Source organism: Halyomorpha halys, unplaced genomic scaffold (genome assembly GCF_000696795.3).
Source record: "Halyomorpha halys isolate HHAL.00 unplaced genomic scaffold, Hhal_1.1 Scaffold29.1, whole genome shotgun sequence".
Lineage (NCBI taxonomy): Eukaryota > Metazoa > Arthropoda > Insecta > Hemiptera > Pentatomidae > Halyomorpha > Halyomorpha halys.
The window spans coordinates 912,939-927,021 of NW_027115892.1; the positions used below are offsets into that span (position 1 = coordinate 912,939).

General features: G+C 29.3%; 1 protein-coding gene across 1 annotated transcript in view; it reads left to right on the forward strand.

Moving 5' to 3' along the window:
• The window catches only part of LOC106684547 (cardioacceleratory peptide receptor), a 145,842-nt gene extending 134,020 nt beyond the window's left edge, over window positions 1-11,822 (forward strand). The window contains exons 4-11 of the mRNA XM_014426695.2: window positions 1,859-1,994; window positions 3,566-3,669; window positions 4,185-4,278; window positions 5,112-5,207; window positions 8,058-8,243; window positions 9,138-9,245; window positions 9,543-9,723; window positions 11,005-11,822. Of these exons, the coding sequence (XP_014282181.1) occupies window positions 1,859-1,994; window positions 3,566-3,669; window positions 4,185-4,278; window positions 5,112-5,207; window positions 8,058-8,243; window positions 9,138-9,245; window positions 9,543-9,723; window positions 11,005-11,131 (1,032 nt within the window). The 3' untranslated portion in view covers window positions 11,132-11,822. The remainder of the gene's footprint in view (window positions 1-1,858; window positions 1,995-3,565; window positions 3,670-4,184; window positions 4,279-5,111; window positions 5,208-8,057; window positions 8,244-9,137; window positions 9,246-9,542; window positions 9,724-11,004) is intronic.
• Window positions 11,823-14,083: the final 2,261 nt, after the last annotated feature.

The window sequence follows — 14,083 nt, forward strand, 5'->3', positions numbered from 1 at the left end:
TTTATTTTATTTTTTTATTTTTTTTTAAATTTATTTTAGTATGTATGAGATCATTCATCACTATTACCTATTGCCTACAACTGTGTGGCAGATTGTAATATCTATCAATAAATAAATCTATCAATTCCAAAAAAAAAAAAATTATTCTCAGTTGTATGTAATGCAGGATCTATACGTTTGCCAGTTGCCGTAAACCCGAGACTTATACAAATGCTTGGTAAACAAAGGAAGCAACAAACGTGTGTAGATACCGGCTTGTGCGTTCTTAAAACTTTTGTTGGCTATTACATTCGATTTACATAATAAAAATGAACAAAATAAAAATAGGCAAAAAGAAAGGAAACGTAAATATCACCTAAGATGGTGGTACATGATAAAAAATCATTTAAATGACTAATAGCACTACATAACCTATAAATTTAACCTTCGTTCTAAAATTTTTATCTGAAACTATTTAATTTAATAATCTAGTCTATAATGTCTTCATAAATATATATTTTGTGTTCTGTTAGATCAAAAATGAACTACTGAAGTTAATTAAAATGATTTGAAACGATGTATTTACTCTGAATCGATATATTTTAAAATATACAGCCTTAAAAATGATTAATTATTAAATCCAAAATTTAAGTAAATTCTTTAAATAATTAAAACACGGAGATCAGAAATATTCATCTGTTAGCCATTGTTCTAAAACAATGCAAACTGAAAACAAACCTATGGATGCAGCACAAGGGTTCTTTGATTTGTGCCCAAAAACCGACCCCCAATGGTTCAGGCTAACTTGTACCAGACAATGCAAATAACCCATCCACTCACTAGCGCATGCACCAATCATTGTTTGCCAAACGTGTAGAGACACCTTATGGTTACAATTTCTTTTTTTTACCCCAACTTATGATTGTTGCCATGCGAGGTTTCAGCAGTAATGAGGTTGTACTTTGGGGTCAAACGAATCCTTTTATTTATTCATAATGTACATGTTTGTCTAGGCATTTTCTTTATTGGGAACAAATGGTTATATGGGGCAGCTCAATGCACAGTTGGACAACTTACTAATGGATTTGCACCTTATTCACTGCCAGACCAGTTAGGTTCCGGTGTATGTTCTGGTCTTCAGCTTCCCTCCTTTCTCCGCATACAAATAAATGATCTTGTACATTAAGTTCGTCCAAAGTTGCGTTTCTTAAAAAACACAAATTGTAACTAAAACATCAAAATAATTGACTGCTAATGGAAACCTGTTTTTATCCCTGACTGTTTCTTTTAGATGCAATCGCGCACAAGAGCAGTGCAACCAATTCTTCTACTTCTGGTGCACTGCTTTATGTTTCCTGTGTTGTTATACGATTTGTTGATACCATGTCATAATTTTTATTTAGGTGATAAAAGCTTTGCATGTTTCAATTTTCTCTCAACTTAATTCTAAAAGAAAAATTCAGCAGTTAAATATTTTTATTAGGTCAATAAGTTATATGGCTATTGCAAAGTAGAATTACTAACGGTCAGGTTGATAACACTATCAGGGGCCTAATAATCAGGTTTTATAATGAAATCCAATAGTATTAGGCCATAAATATAAGTATATAATAACTAATACTTTTTGTTTTATGATGAGAACGATCATTAGTGATATTTTAGGAGTGACAAATTATAAGTTAGTAAAATTGTAGCAAGTACAAATACAACAAATATAACAAGACTAATACTATTATTTTATACTTTATTGTATAACAGGGTCCAACTTGATGTATTTGGACTCAAGAAACATTTAAGCTGATATTATATGCAGTAAACAAATAAAAAATATGAATATGTGCTTATTCAACCAAATACATTTTCATCTCATCTCTTACAGACTGAGCAGCTGAGCTTGCTATCATTCCTCCTGGCAGCCATAGTCCTAGGAAATGTTTCTGTGCTTCTGGCTTTACTGTTAAGCAAGGGAAGGAAATCAAGGATGAATTTCTTCATAATGCATCTTGCCTTTGCAGGTAACCATTAATTTGGCATTTACATGCATAAGACATTTTAACCAGATATTTATTTTTATTAATAATCTTTTTTATGATTTCATTAATTAAAGTTATTTTATTAAAATGAAATTTCTTCTCAATTCCAATATCTTATCATTTTTTTAAGTTTTCAAAAGTTCATTTGGTTAGACTCATAACATATTATTAAATTATGAAATATTTATTGAAAGAGAAGTATGTAACAACACACAATTGTCTTTCCATATTACAAGCATTTACTCACTTCCTTCAATGAGAATATGGTCAACCATTATTGCGATGTATATTATGACAACATAAATACAAAACGATCCATATTTACACACACACGTTTGTTTATCATTTTTTTACCTTCTACCTCACCAAAAGCTGCTTCCTTCTGGAATTCCATTCTTTTTACTATAAGCCATGCATTGCACAATAGTGATTATTTATTTATTGTAATTTACAAGTGTACAACAAATACAATAAGTAAATATGTGGAATGTTTCAAACGCTTGAAAATCTTGGGAAGGAAGTACCCAATGGTGGTACTTCAAACAATAATTTAAATTAGAAGGTCCCATGGCCATCTTCTTTTCAGACACCTCAGAGGATTGTTAAGGATGAGAGATTAAGAACTAATGGGTTAGGATGGGGAGGGAATTTGGAATGAAAAGACGCATATCTGTTTCGGGTCAAATCTGCAATAAAGGGATGTTAAGGTCTTTGTGAATGAGTTTATTTGTGATGTAATAATGAGCATTAAAGGATTTTGTGGAGGATTTTGGATTGTAAGGGTTGGATACGAGAGGAATTTGATTGTTTGGTAGAGCCCCAGAGCTCAATTTCATATGTCCAAATTTGTCTGGTTATCATTGTGTATAATAATTTTTTGTAGTGAATAGGAAGTTTAGAGCATTTGTCAAGTAGGTGTTGTAGCAATCAAAATCTATGATCAGTTTCTAGTCATTTCAGTCTTGTAAAGGGATTCCAAGTAAGTCTCTTGTCAAGATAGAGTCCTAAGTAGCGAATCTGTTCTAGTGGAATATTTAAAAATGATACTGTGTGACAGGAGGGTAGAGGTTTACGATGAATAGTAAAGGTGATCTGGTGGGATTTGTTAGGATTTATTTTGATTCTCCAGTTTTGACACCGTTATTCAATGGATTTTATGTGTGTCTGTAGAGTTTGTGATATATTAGTACGGTCATTGTTTACAGACAGTACACATGTGTCATCAGCGTATGTTGTTAGGACTGTGTTAGAGTGGGTTAGGATATCATCTGAGAGAATGGGACCTAAGATACTACCATGAGAAAAACTGTCGGACTGAGAAAAGAGTGATTAGTCGGCTAGTTTATGATTTACTGTAAACGTTCTATCAAAGTGGTAGGAAGAGATTAAAAGGATATATGTAGGGAGAAGGAATTGACGAAGTTTATTGAGCAGTCCTGGATGCCATACTCGATCAAAAGGTAGTGATTATTAAAAGTATTTAATATAAATATAAAACACTTTATCATCTTGTTAATATGAAGTTTTAATGAAAAATTTAAATGGTGTTTTAGATTTGTCTGTCGGCATCATCAGTGTTTCAACTGACATTATTTGGAGGATTACTGTAGCATGGCAAGCTGGCAATACCATGTGCAAGTTAGTCAGATTTATGCAAGTAAGCGCAATTATTTCCTTTGAAATGTTTTGTCCATTGCTGGGGGATTTACAGATATTAAAATAATTAAGATCATGAAAATGCTTATTTATTATCCTTTAAACATAAACATTTTAATGTGATAGAAAATTAAATTGTCAATATTTGTATTGAATATGAACAAGTAATTTTAGTCTGACAAAAGTTTGAATTGGAAATTCATTAGATTAAAATGGGTAACTCTTTACATTTTTTTTTCCAAATTTGATCTGAAAACCTTACCACAGCTATTTTATTAGTTTATTTTAATATGTGAACTTTTCATATCTTTTTTAAGCTAAAAATTACATCTGTATTTAAAAAAAAATTGTTTATTATTTTGGTTTAAAGAAAAATACCTGCTAGTTGTTCCAATTTATTACCAAATAGACATACTTACAGATAATTATCTAATTTAAATATGCTGTAGGTCCACCAGCTTTATTAGTGTAGGTGATGACAGAAATCAATATGTCTGATGCAGCTCTGTTCTATAGGCAATGGTCACCTACTCATCAACATATGTTCTTGTAGCACTCAGCCTAGATCGTTTAGATGCAATTACTCGCCCAATGAACTTCTCTAGGGGATGTAAGTATCCTTAGGTAGGATTGACTTTATCTTATTATGTAAGAAAACAAAACAGCATATTTTTTTAATACAATTTTTAATAAAATTATTATTAAAACTGTTGAGTGCATTGACTTGGACCAATCAGCCTGACTTTGTTTTCTATTTGCATTCATTCTCAGTTTCTAATGATTGCTTTAAAAATACTGAGTCTATCTTCGATAGGATAAAAGTTTACACACAAAGATGTTATCATTTTTCTTGGAACATCTGTATTTAAAGTTGAGCATTAGGTCGACAGCTTGTTAATACCACACACTGTGTAAAATACTTTTATTTATTCCAATGAGCATTGGTTGCAAATATTAAATAACTATTAATTAAATAAAAATTAAAATCTGTCCCGCTACAACCCATGAAGGATCGGGGGTACAGGCAGTACTTTGTAAGGAACTACTGTTACTAGACCAATGGTTGTGCAAGGAGGTGATTTGGTCAGAATCACACTCAACCAGTAGATTTTTATCCAATTAATGATGCTAGGTGGACCCCAGGAGGGTTCCAGAACCCACAGGGTTGATTCACAGCTACAGTGTAACAAAAAACAATTTTCTGCCCAGCCGGATTCGAACCCGGATCCTTGAAGTTAGTAGCACCATACCTTACCAAGCTGCCACCGCGCTCCCATTAAATAACTATATTTTGTTTTAATTAAGTTTCAGATACTCACAGACTTAAGGTATAGCACTAACTAAAGATTTTCAATTTATTGCCAGTTTTATTATTATTATTTTTTTTTATAATTAACAGAAAATATAACAAAATAAGATAAATGTAACATTATCATTTTACAGGGTCAAGGGCTCGAATCTTAGTTGCATCTGCATGGATACTTAGTGCTGTCTTTTCCTCTCCAATCTTAGTCCTTTATGAGGAGAAACTTATCCAAGGTAAAATTCAATAGCAATTTATTTTTAATACTATACAATATTTATATTTTAAAACATGGGCTAACCATCTAATTAACAATTTATTAAAAATATAATTATCAGATCCTATTTTACTTTTTAATTCCATAAATAGGAAGGCAAATTTGCTTAGCTAAATTTTATATTATTACTAGCTGACCCAGCAATGCTTCGCTGTTGCTTTATCTGAGGATGTATATAAATTTAATAAACACAATTGATATTTTATTATAAATTATTATATTTAGACAAAATTAAACATTTATATATAATATTATTAAGTAACATAAACAGTTTTTGAATAACAACAATCTCTGTGCTTCAATATTAGTACTATATTGAAACAATTTGGAATGACTGACCTATGAAGTGAACCGGAGATATAAAATAAAATCTTTGAAAATCTTTTCTTGATTTGAAACCCATATTTCCTATAAGGGCATTAAATCTATATTTAAGTTGATGTAGGTTGAAAGAGCTGATATTCAGATTTCCAACAGTTATATTAACATAGGAATTGGATAAGAAGAAGAGTTATGAAACATTAAACGAACTATTGAAATCAGGATAAAAAAATTTCTCAGAATAAATCGAGGTCAAAAATTTCCAATTTTCAAATTCACACTTAACATGAATATGATTTGATTTTTTCTAAAATAAAATTTATAAACCTACCTTACCCCAAGCCACATTATGTTTTTATAATTTTTCATAAATATAATATAGTGTAATAGAATCAGTAATATTTTTTTCTTATTCCTTGGAAAGAGACAAATCAATTGGTGTACAATAACAGTGAAAAAGCTTATACTTTCTGAACTACAGACCAAAAACGATGTTAATTTTGTTCATAACATTTTTTTATACTTGACATTTCAGAGATTTCATAATCTTTAAATCATCCCATGGTAAAAGGGAACATTTTGAAAAAAACAGCACATAAATTGGTCCAGTAATTCAAAAGTTTATTGTGAACAAAGATTCGACTATTCTCTTTAATACATATAGAAGATAGAATAGCTAAAGAAATTGTAATGCCAAAAAAATATGTCTGATCCATCTGTTGTATTACTTGTTGCATATCTGTAAATTATTGTTTAATGAAGATGAATCTGTAATAAACTTTTACCTCAGGCCTCAATCTTTCTTATATTATCTGTGATCATTTGTGAAACTACCGCTATCATTTTATGAGTTAGTAATATTTAACTTATTGCCCATTTAAAATTGTATTTCTTATTTTACCATATTTTTGAGTTTTAGGTAAAAAATAAATAAAGTAGTTGTTTATCCAAACCATTTTTATGGTTGTATAATATTTACTAACTCACTATTTTTTATTAATTAGAGATTTACAATTTTTAGTTATAAAAAATAAAATAAACATTATGAACAATACATAAATTGAAACATTAGAATCAAAATTAATTTGCCTACAGCTCAATTACACAATTCATACATATTTTTAAAAACTAAAATCAATCCTGGACATTGATTAAAAAATAAATAATACCGCCTTACTTACAGGTCCAAATTTTATGAATTTTTTAGATTTAAAAAAAGTTACACTAATTGATACAGCCTGTAATATTTACCTTAATTTATACTATGTTTTTAGTGTTTACTCATAATTTTACACCAATTTTTTTTTTTACAAAAATTAATTTAAAATAATACAATCAACCCGAATCAAATTCAAGGTGTTTGCTAGTAACAGAGCAACTGAAAATTTTAAAGGTGCAGGTTCATAAGGGCCATAAAAAAACAAACAAAGTTTTAATTCAATAAGTTTAGTTTTCAATGATTGTTCTGATCATAATATGAAATTTTAATTATGTTTACTTATATTTAATATGTGTTTGCAGCTAAAGTAACTTTTAACTTTAGCAGATAAGAGTACTAGGGTCTTCTGCAAGTAGTCCAAAACTATTTAGCACTAGTGAAGGGAACAGGTAAAAATATATTGTGAAGAGAACAGGTAAAAAATGAAAAATAAAAATGTTATAATGTTCAATATTTTTCTCATAATTGGAGGAACTTAGCATTTCTAAAACTGTAATATTTTAAAATCCTTCTTCTAATTTTCATATCACTCACTCATTTCAATAATATGAACTCTCAAAAATCGGTAATTTTTAGTTATACCAGTTTTCAGAATGCCTTTAGCAAGTAGTATATCACTTCAAGATGGTTATACCATTCACTCAATATTCCATTACTAGACAGCTGAAGTGTTGCCCTTGCAAAGTAAAGTATTTCAGGATTGTTTATTTTGAGAGTGCCTGAAATGAGTTGTCCTTGAGCCGGTGAGAAGGTACCATCTGCATCATTTAAAGCATGAGTGTATTATTTTTTGAGAGTCGGTGGTCTAATATTTAGTTTTTTACAAATTTATTCAACTTTAGCCTTAAAATTTCTCTCTTGAAAAATCTTTGAATAAAAAGAGTGAATGATATGATTGTCCTTTGACTGCTATTATTATTTATTTAATTTCAACAAACCCAGATTTTGATTTATTTTTTTTATATTTATTACCAATTTTAATCTTTCCAAATGTAGTATCCATGCAGAAGTCATGTATTTGAATGTAAGTTTAAGTAATGTATGATTTTTAATCTCTTGTCTTTTTAATTTCAATTATTTCTAAATAGAACTTTAGAAATAATTTTAAAGTAACCTGAAGAAAAACTTTAAAGAAAAAAGATTCTCTTATTAAAATGAAAAAATGATAACCATTATATTTAAAAAGGCGCTAGTCTAAACAGGTATTATGGAAAAGGGAGAAATTTATAACTATTTAAGAAGAATTCAAAAGAATGATATATAATTTAGGAAGCTTGCAGTGCTGGATCGAGCTTGGATCAGAGCTGAAATGGCAATTTTACATGTGTTTGGTTGCACTAAGCCTGTTCATAGTACCTGCAGTAATCATTGCTGGCTGCTATACTATTATTGTATACACAATATGGAGAAAAAGTACGCACTTAGCTACCAACCATCAAGCGATGCCATTGAAGGGTGAGTGTCATTTATTAAAGCAAACAATTTTTTTTTTTTTATTTTATGAATTTGGCTTTTTTATATCCTTTATCTGTGTTACAAGGAGTGGGGTGGCACAGAGGTAACTTGCGCTACTAACTCCAAGAATCTGGATTAGAATCTGGCTGTGGCAGATAATTATTTATTCTGTCACTTTGTCGTGAGCTAACCATGTGGGTTCTGGAACCCTCCTAAGGTCCACAAAGCCCTCAACCCATGACATTTCATGTGTTGTAGCGGTGTACATTATTATTATTTAAAAATTTTCCTTATTCTCGGCTTTCACCTGAAATAGTACTTACCTTGACCTAGGTAAAGGGTGAAGCTAGAAAAAGTTTAATTTTTTATATTGTTGAATTTTCTGACTATAATCGCTGTCCCACTTTCTGCATTAGTTCCAGAATATTTAACTATGAATTAATATTTGTAATCTGTAAGTTCCATTCAGGCATACAATTTACATGAAATGTCCTGGCTCATATTCTGGTTTTTCCCCTTTTGGTATCAAGTTGGTATGACCATTACAAAATTGTTGAAGTATTTTGATTTTTTTTTCAAAGAGTTTTTGAAAATAAACTGCCAGAGATTGGAGGACACTACTAAAGTTTTTCAACCGATAATTATGTAGCTTGTCTGGGCCAGTTGCTTTGTATTTTTCTAAGAGCCATTTCTATGTCATTTTCTTGTATTGTAATAGCTTCCATCTTTAGAACTTATTATTATTATCTTTTTTTTCCTTACAATTCCGGATTAAGAACTGGGGTGAGGGACATGGTCCAACAACCTGCAGATTTAAATTTAATCAAACATTTAAGAGCTTTTATTATTATTATTATCTGTGTTATACTACTTAGCACTATCTAAACATTTCAGATGGTGATAAACATGAAGAAATTGGAGATTTAAGAAGAGCTAGTTCACGAGGAATAATCCCAAAAGCAAAAATAAAAACTGTTAAAATGACTTTTGTTATTGTATTTGGTAAGTAAAACTGAAAAATTCCAAGAAATTGGTTGTAAATGTTTGCAATTTAAAGCTTTAATAAATGGAAATATTATTTTGTGAAACTGCTCAGTTTAATTTAGAAAAATTTAATTTACTTCTGTGTTTTATAAAAAATAACAAGAGACACTTGATTCTTAATATCATTGCAGTTTGTTAAGTTTACTAATTTAAGAATTTCAGGATCCTTTTGGGATTCAATTATTTTCAATATATTAGCAGATTTTTCTATATCATTATAATCAGTACTATAAATTGAATTTTTATTTTTAACAGTGTTCATCATCTGCTGGAGCCCATATATTATCTTTGATTTATTACAAGTGTTTGGACATGTCCCCCGGACCCAGACTAACATTGCCGTGGCAACTTTTATCCAGAGCCTCGCTCCTCTCAATTCAGCCGCCAACCCTGTCATCTACTGTCTCTTCTCAACCAGGGCTTGCACGACATTGGGGTATGCCAAGTTAGCTACCTTTTAAGGTTTTTAAGGGTATTAGAACTTTAAACTTCTATATTTTCTAAAAAAAAAAAAAATAAAATAAATGTATTAAATTATTTCATAAATTTATGTTATTGATGATGGGATAACATGGGTAATAGATTTAAAGTATTTATGGTACTTATGGTTGCTTCCCTCAGAAAGGAATGTATTATATGGATGGAATGATTAAAATAATAATTCAGTTCCACATACCTTTTACATTAATAAGCGATTAAAAAAAATTACAGAATTTTCAGAATTGATATAGAGCTTTTATAATTTTTATATTTAATGGATAAAATAATCCTTTGTGTTTTGAACATTTTTTATTATGTAGAACTTTTTATTGTTGCCTTAAACAATTATTAATAATTACACCAAGAAAAATTAATAACATAGTTTACTCTATCAAATTTTTGCACGCCTCAAAGTGTTTCTTCGACCCTCACTTATAAGGAATATAACCTCAACAAATCTCTTGATGTTCAATCATGAAAATCAAACCAATTTTTACTCCACAAATAAACCTTTCGTCTGAGATTAAGTTAATCTGCATATGATTCATCAGATCATGACTAAAATATTTTAATTATTATTTTTAAATCATTATTTCAAAAAATTAGTAATTAGTTAAAATAAATAAACTAATACATTAATCTCTACTTTTCAATGTAACGCATTTAAAACCTTGTTGTAACTGCGACTCAATTTGACATAAACATAAACATATTAAAAAAAAAAAGACCAGCCCTGAGAAATGAATCTTGACATTCCCACACCGGGGCTGTTATAGGTCGTAAACAGAACAGTTAAATAAGTCCTCAATCAAGGACTCGAGCCAAAAAAAAAATAAAAAATGGGGGTTTAGTATTTACAATATTACAATTATTGAATAATTTTAAATAATAAAAATCAATTATTAAAAACAAAGTAAAAATAGATAAATATAGAGTTTATATCAGAATATCTTGCATTAGTATGGAGATAAGTTTATCAAACACAGCTTTCTTTTTTTGACAATTGACTATTTTATAAGTTTGTTTACAATGCATTCATGTTTTGGCGAACAGATTTGCTATCTATACATTATGTAAAAAAGTTAATTTTTTAAAATATTCTTTGTATTTAACAGTAATTAATATCACCATCTCTTATTCAATACAAGATTTTCCTAAAAATAAAATTTCTTCTTGAAGCAATAAATGTAATTTTAATAATACTTACTCTGAAGTTTCAATAAATATATCTGTGCAGGAAATTACCTCCATTTTCTTGGATCTGTTGCTGTTTTGTTTCACGTGGCCCTGAAACAAGCAGCATAATAGACACAGTTACTTCTACCCTCAGGAGAGCCACTATGAGGACACAGGATAATCTCTGAACAGTAATAATCAGTCACAATTATCGTTTTATACTGTGAAAACTTACATTATTAATCTAAGAATTCATATTAATTAGTTTTACTATGAATTAATAAGATTATTTTATTGGTAAGATGCTGTAAGTCCATTGACATTATGTATAAGTGATAGTAATAAATAAATGCTAAAAATGTTTGGAGATTGAGAAAGAGTAAATTTCTGACATTTTTACTAATTTTATAAAGTTTATAAGGTATTTCCAGATCTAAATAGGTTTAACCTGCAACGCGACAAGTGGGTCTACCACAATTATTTGTAAACTTTTTATATCATATCATAAGTTCAATATAACGCATTTATTAATGTACTTAATTATTTGTTTATATGGAAATGGATTATACAACATAAAAAATAAATTATAAGACAAATTTATAATGTGGGTCCCTCAGAGCCACCTACCACCCTTAGGGTTAAAAACAAACTATTTATTGTTTTAAAAACAAAGTGTTTTTCTATTTTTAATTGGTGTACTATCAGAACGACTAAGTATAAAATTACTTACAATACAAAAATGCGATTTCGTATCTTTTCATCTCATTGTATATAGTAATTACCTGTAAATGAAATGAAGTAGTACTTATTTAAATTATATAAAATAAATTTACATGACAATAATATCTTTATTATAATTGTACAGATGATTATAATATCATACTTATTTGTAATAGATAACTGATATACTTGTATATATTTATTTCTTGATTATTGTATAAATAGCTTCTTTTTTTTTCATTGTATCACAGTATTTATGTTGTGTCATAAGAAGAATATTGTAGACATGTTATTTTATATACAAAAATATAGTTCAGAAAACAAACTTGCAGTTTAATCTTGTTTTTTCCAACTCATTTTAAACCCTTGAAAACATGCTTATTATTTCTGTCCCTATTTTTCTATATATATTGTAATATTAAAAAATTATCTATAAAAAATAAAAGTAATTTTAATAGTTTTAACCTTATTCTCATTTCTTAAGTATAGCTTTGGTAAAAATGAAAAGCTTTAATATTAAATAGATAGCAGAATTTTATTTAAATTTTATAATGTCTTGGACTTATAATCTCAGGACGGGTTTCTAGGCAATCAGAACACTTATTTTTAATAATACTTAATTAAATTACTATCTACTTTTACAACGTATTTAAATTTAGGGATTACAAAACTAAGCAATTTATACTCTTCTTTTGATAGTTGATGAGTCTATTTCAAAAATACTCTGTCTAACTGTCAACAATGTGTCTTCCCTTGTTTCTCAAAATTCTTTAATGGTCAACAATGGCTTCCAGTCGCCTCTGCTTATAGGAGATCTACATCCCCTCACCAAGCAATTCAAACCAAGAGTCCCTTATTCTTCTTGGGTGACTCTTCCTTGTCTTCCTCCTCAAGATGTCCACCCTTGAACTAGACAAAAGATGAGAGGACCTCTTCATTCTGGAAACATATTCCCCGCCCTTGCCAAAGGGGAATGCCTTTCCTCCAAAAACCAAAACTTATCTTGATGTTCCATGTAAACATCGATTGTAGTACAACAGTTTTTGGTTTTTGCAAATGATTTCTGTTGTGGCCACCGTACGAAGGAAAGAGGAAACATATTTTTTTATTAGGTGTTATAAACGTACTCATATACGTAAATATATACTCATATATATTTACGTGCCGATACACACAATCAATGTGGTTTGTGTGTATCCATTGAATATAGTTTAGGAATTAAGTCCGGACACAGTGCGAGTACTATGGCTTAATCCTATACAGTGTGTTAGGAACCAAGAGTAGTAAGGTCTCGGGACCAAGTCCCCATAGCGAGTTAAAGGGATCAAGTCCCAACAGACTATTAGTCAGAGACAAGTAGTGATTGTTAATTACTCAGCCCTCAGCGGGACATTGTGACACTGTCTACAATAACCACTGTTCAGCGAAGACGAGATCGCTCAGTGAAAAAATATCGTGAGTTCAAGACTCCAGCTCATAAACTTTTTTTTGTAATAGATTAATTTATTTTTTATTTTTAATAATATCTATAGGGAGCATTTTGTTTTATTTCAATTAATTTTATTTTTCTTTAATTTCTTTGTTAATTTATATAATCTATAGAAGTACATCTTTTATTTAGGCAAATATGTTGCTATTTGGGATTTATTTTTGTTAATTAATTAAATAAAGATTTATTTAATACTATTTTTTTATTTAATAGTGGCCGGTAGTATTGGTCAGTTCACTTTTGAAACCCCACTGCCGCCACAATTTCCTTTCTGAATATTATTCTTTAGAACTTTTCCTTGACTTCTATTTTTTCTTAAATTTACTGTAACTACAATTATGATGATAAGTTAAATAAAGTTTTTAAAATATTTGAATCTGCTCAACAGAATTGGTTAGCTTTCTTTTTGGTTTAACAAGGCAAATGGACAACATTGAAACTTTCAGTCTTTTTTTTTACTTTTTATTTGCTCTGTTCATGAAATTCTCTATTTCCTCTCTATTGTATGTGTCATTCACATGATAATGAATCGTTTATGTTCAGATTATTTGGTTAGGATAAGTACTCTTCACGAAAGGTTTGAAGATTAAATATTCCTCTTTGAGTTGCATCAACACTTAATTTTAATTACTTTAACATTCCAATGGCCAAAAAAGATTTCTATCCCTGTGAATAGTAAATATTCTTATTGAATCATTTTCACTTAAGTGTCTCACTGTATCTCAAGTGAAACAAAAATAGCAAATAAATAAATAAATAAAAACAGGCAGGAGGTTTAATTGAAATCAATCACGAAAAACTTTTAAACCTGAGTTTTTTCACAAATAGGGAATGGAAATGATATGACTAATTCCTAATGTCTGTCATTTAGCTAATCATAATACTTATTATAAACAAAATAAAACGTGGTTTAGGCTTAAAATATCTTAAG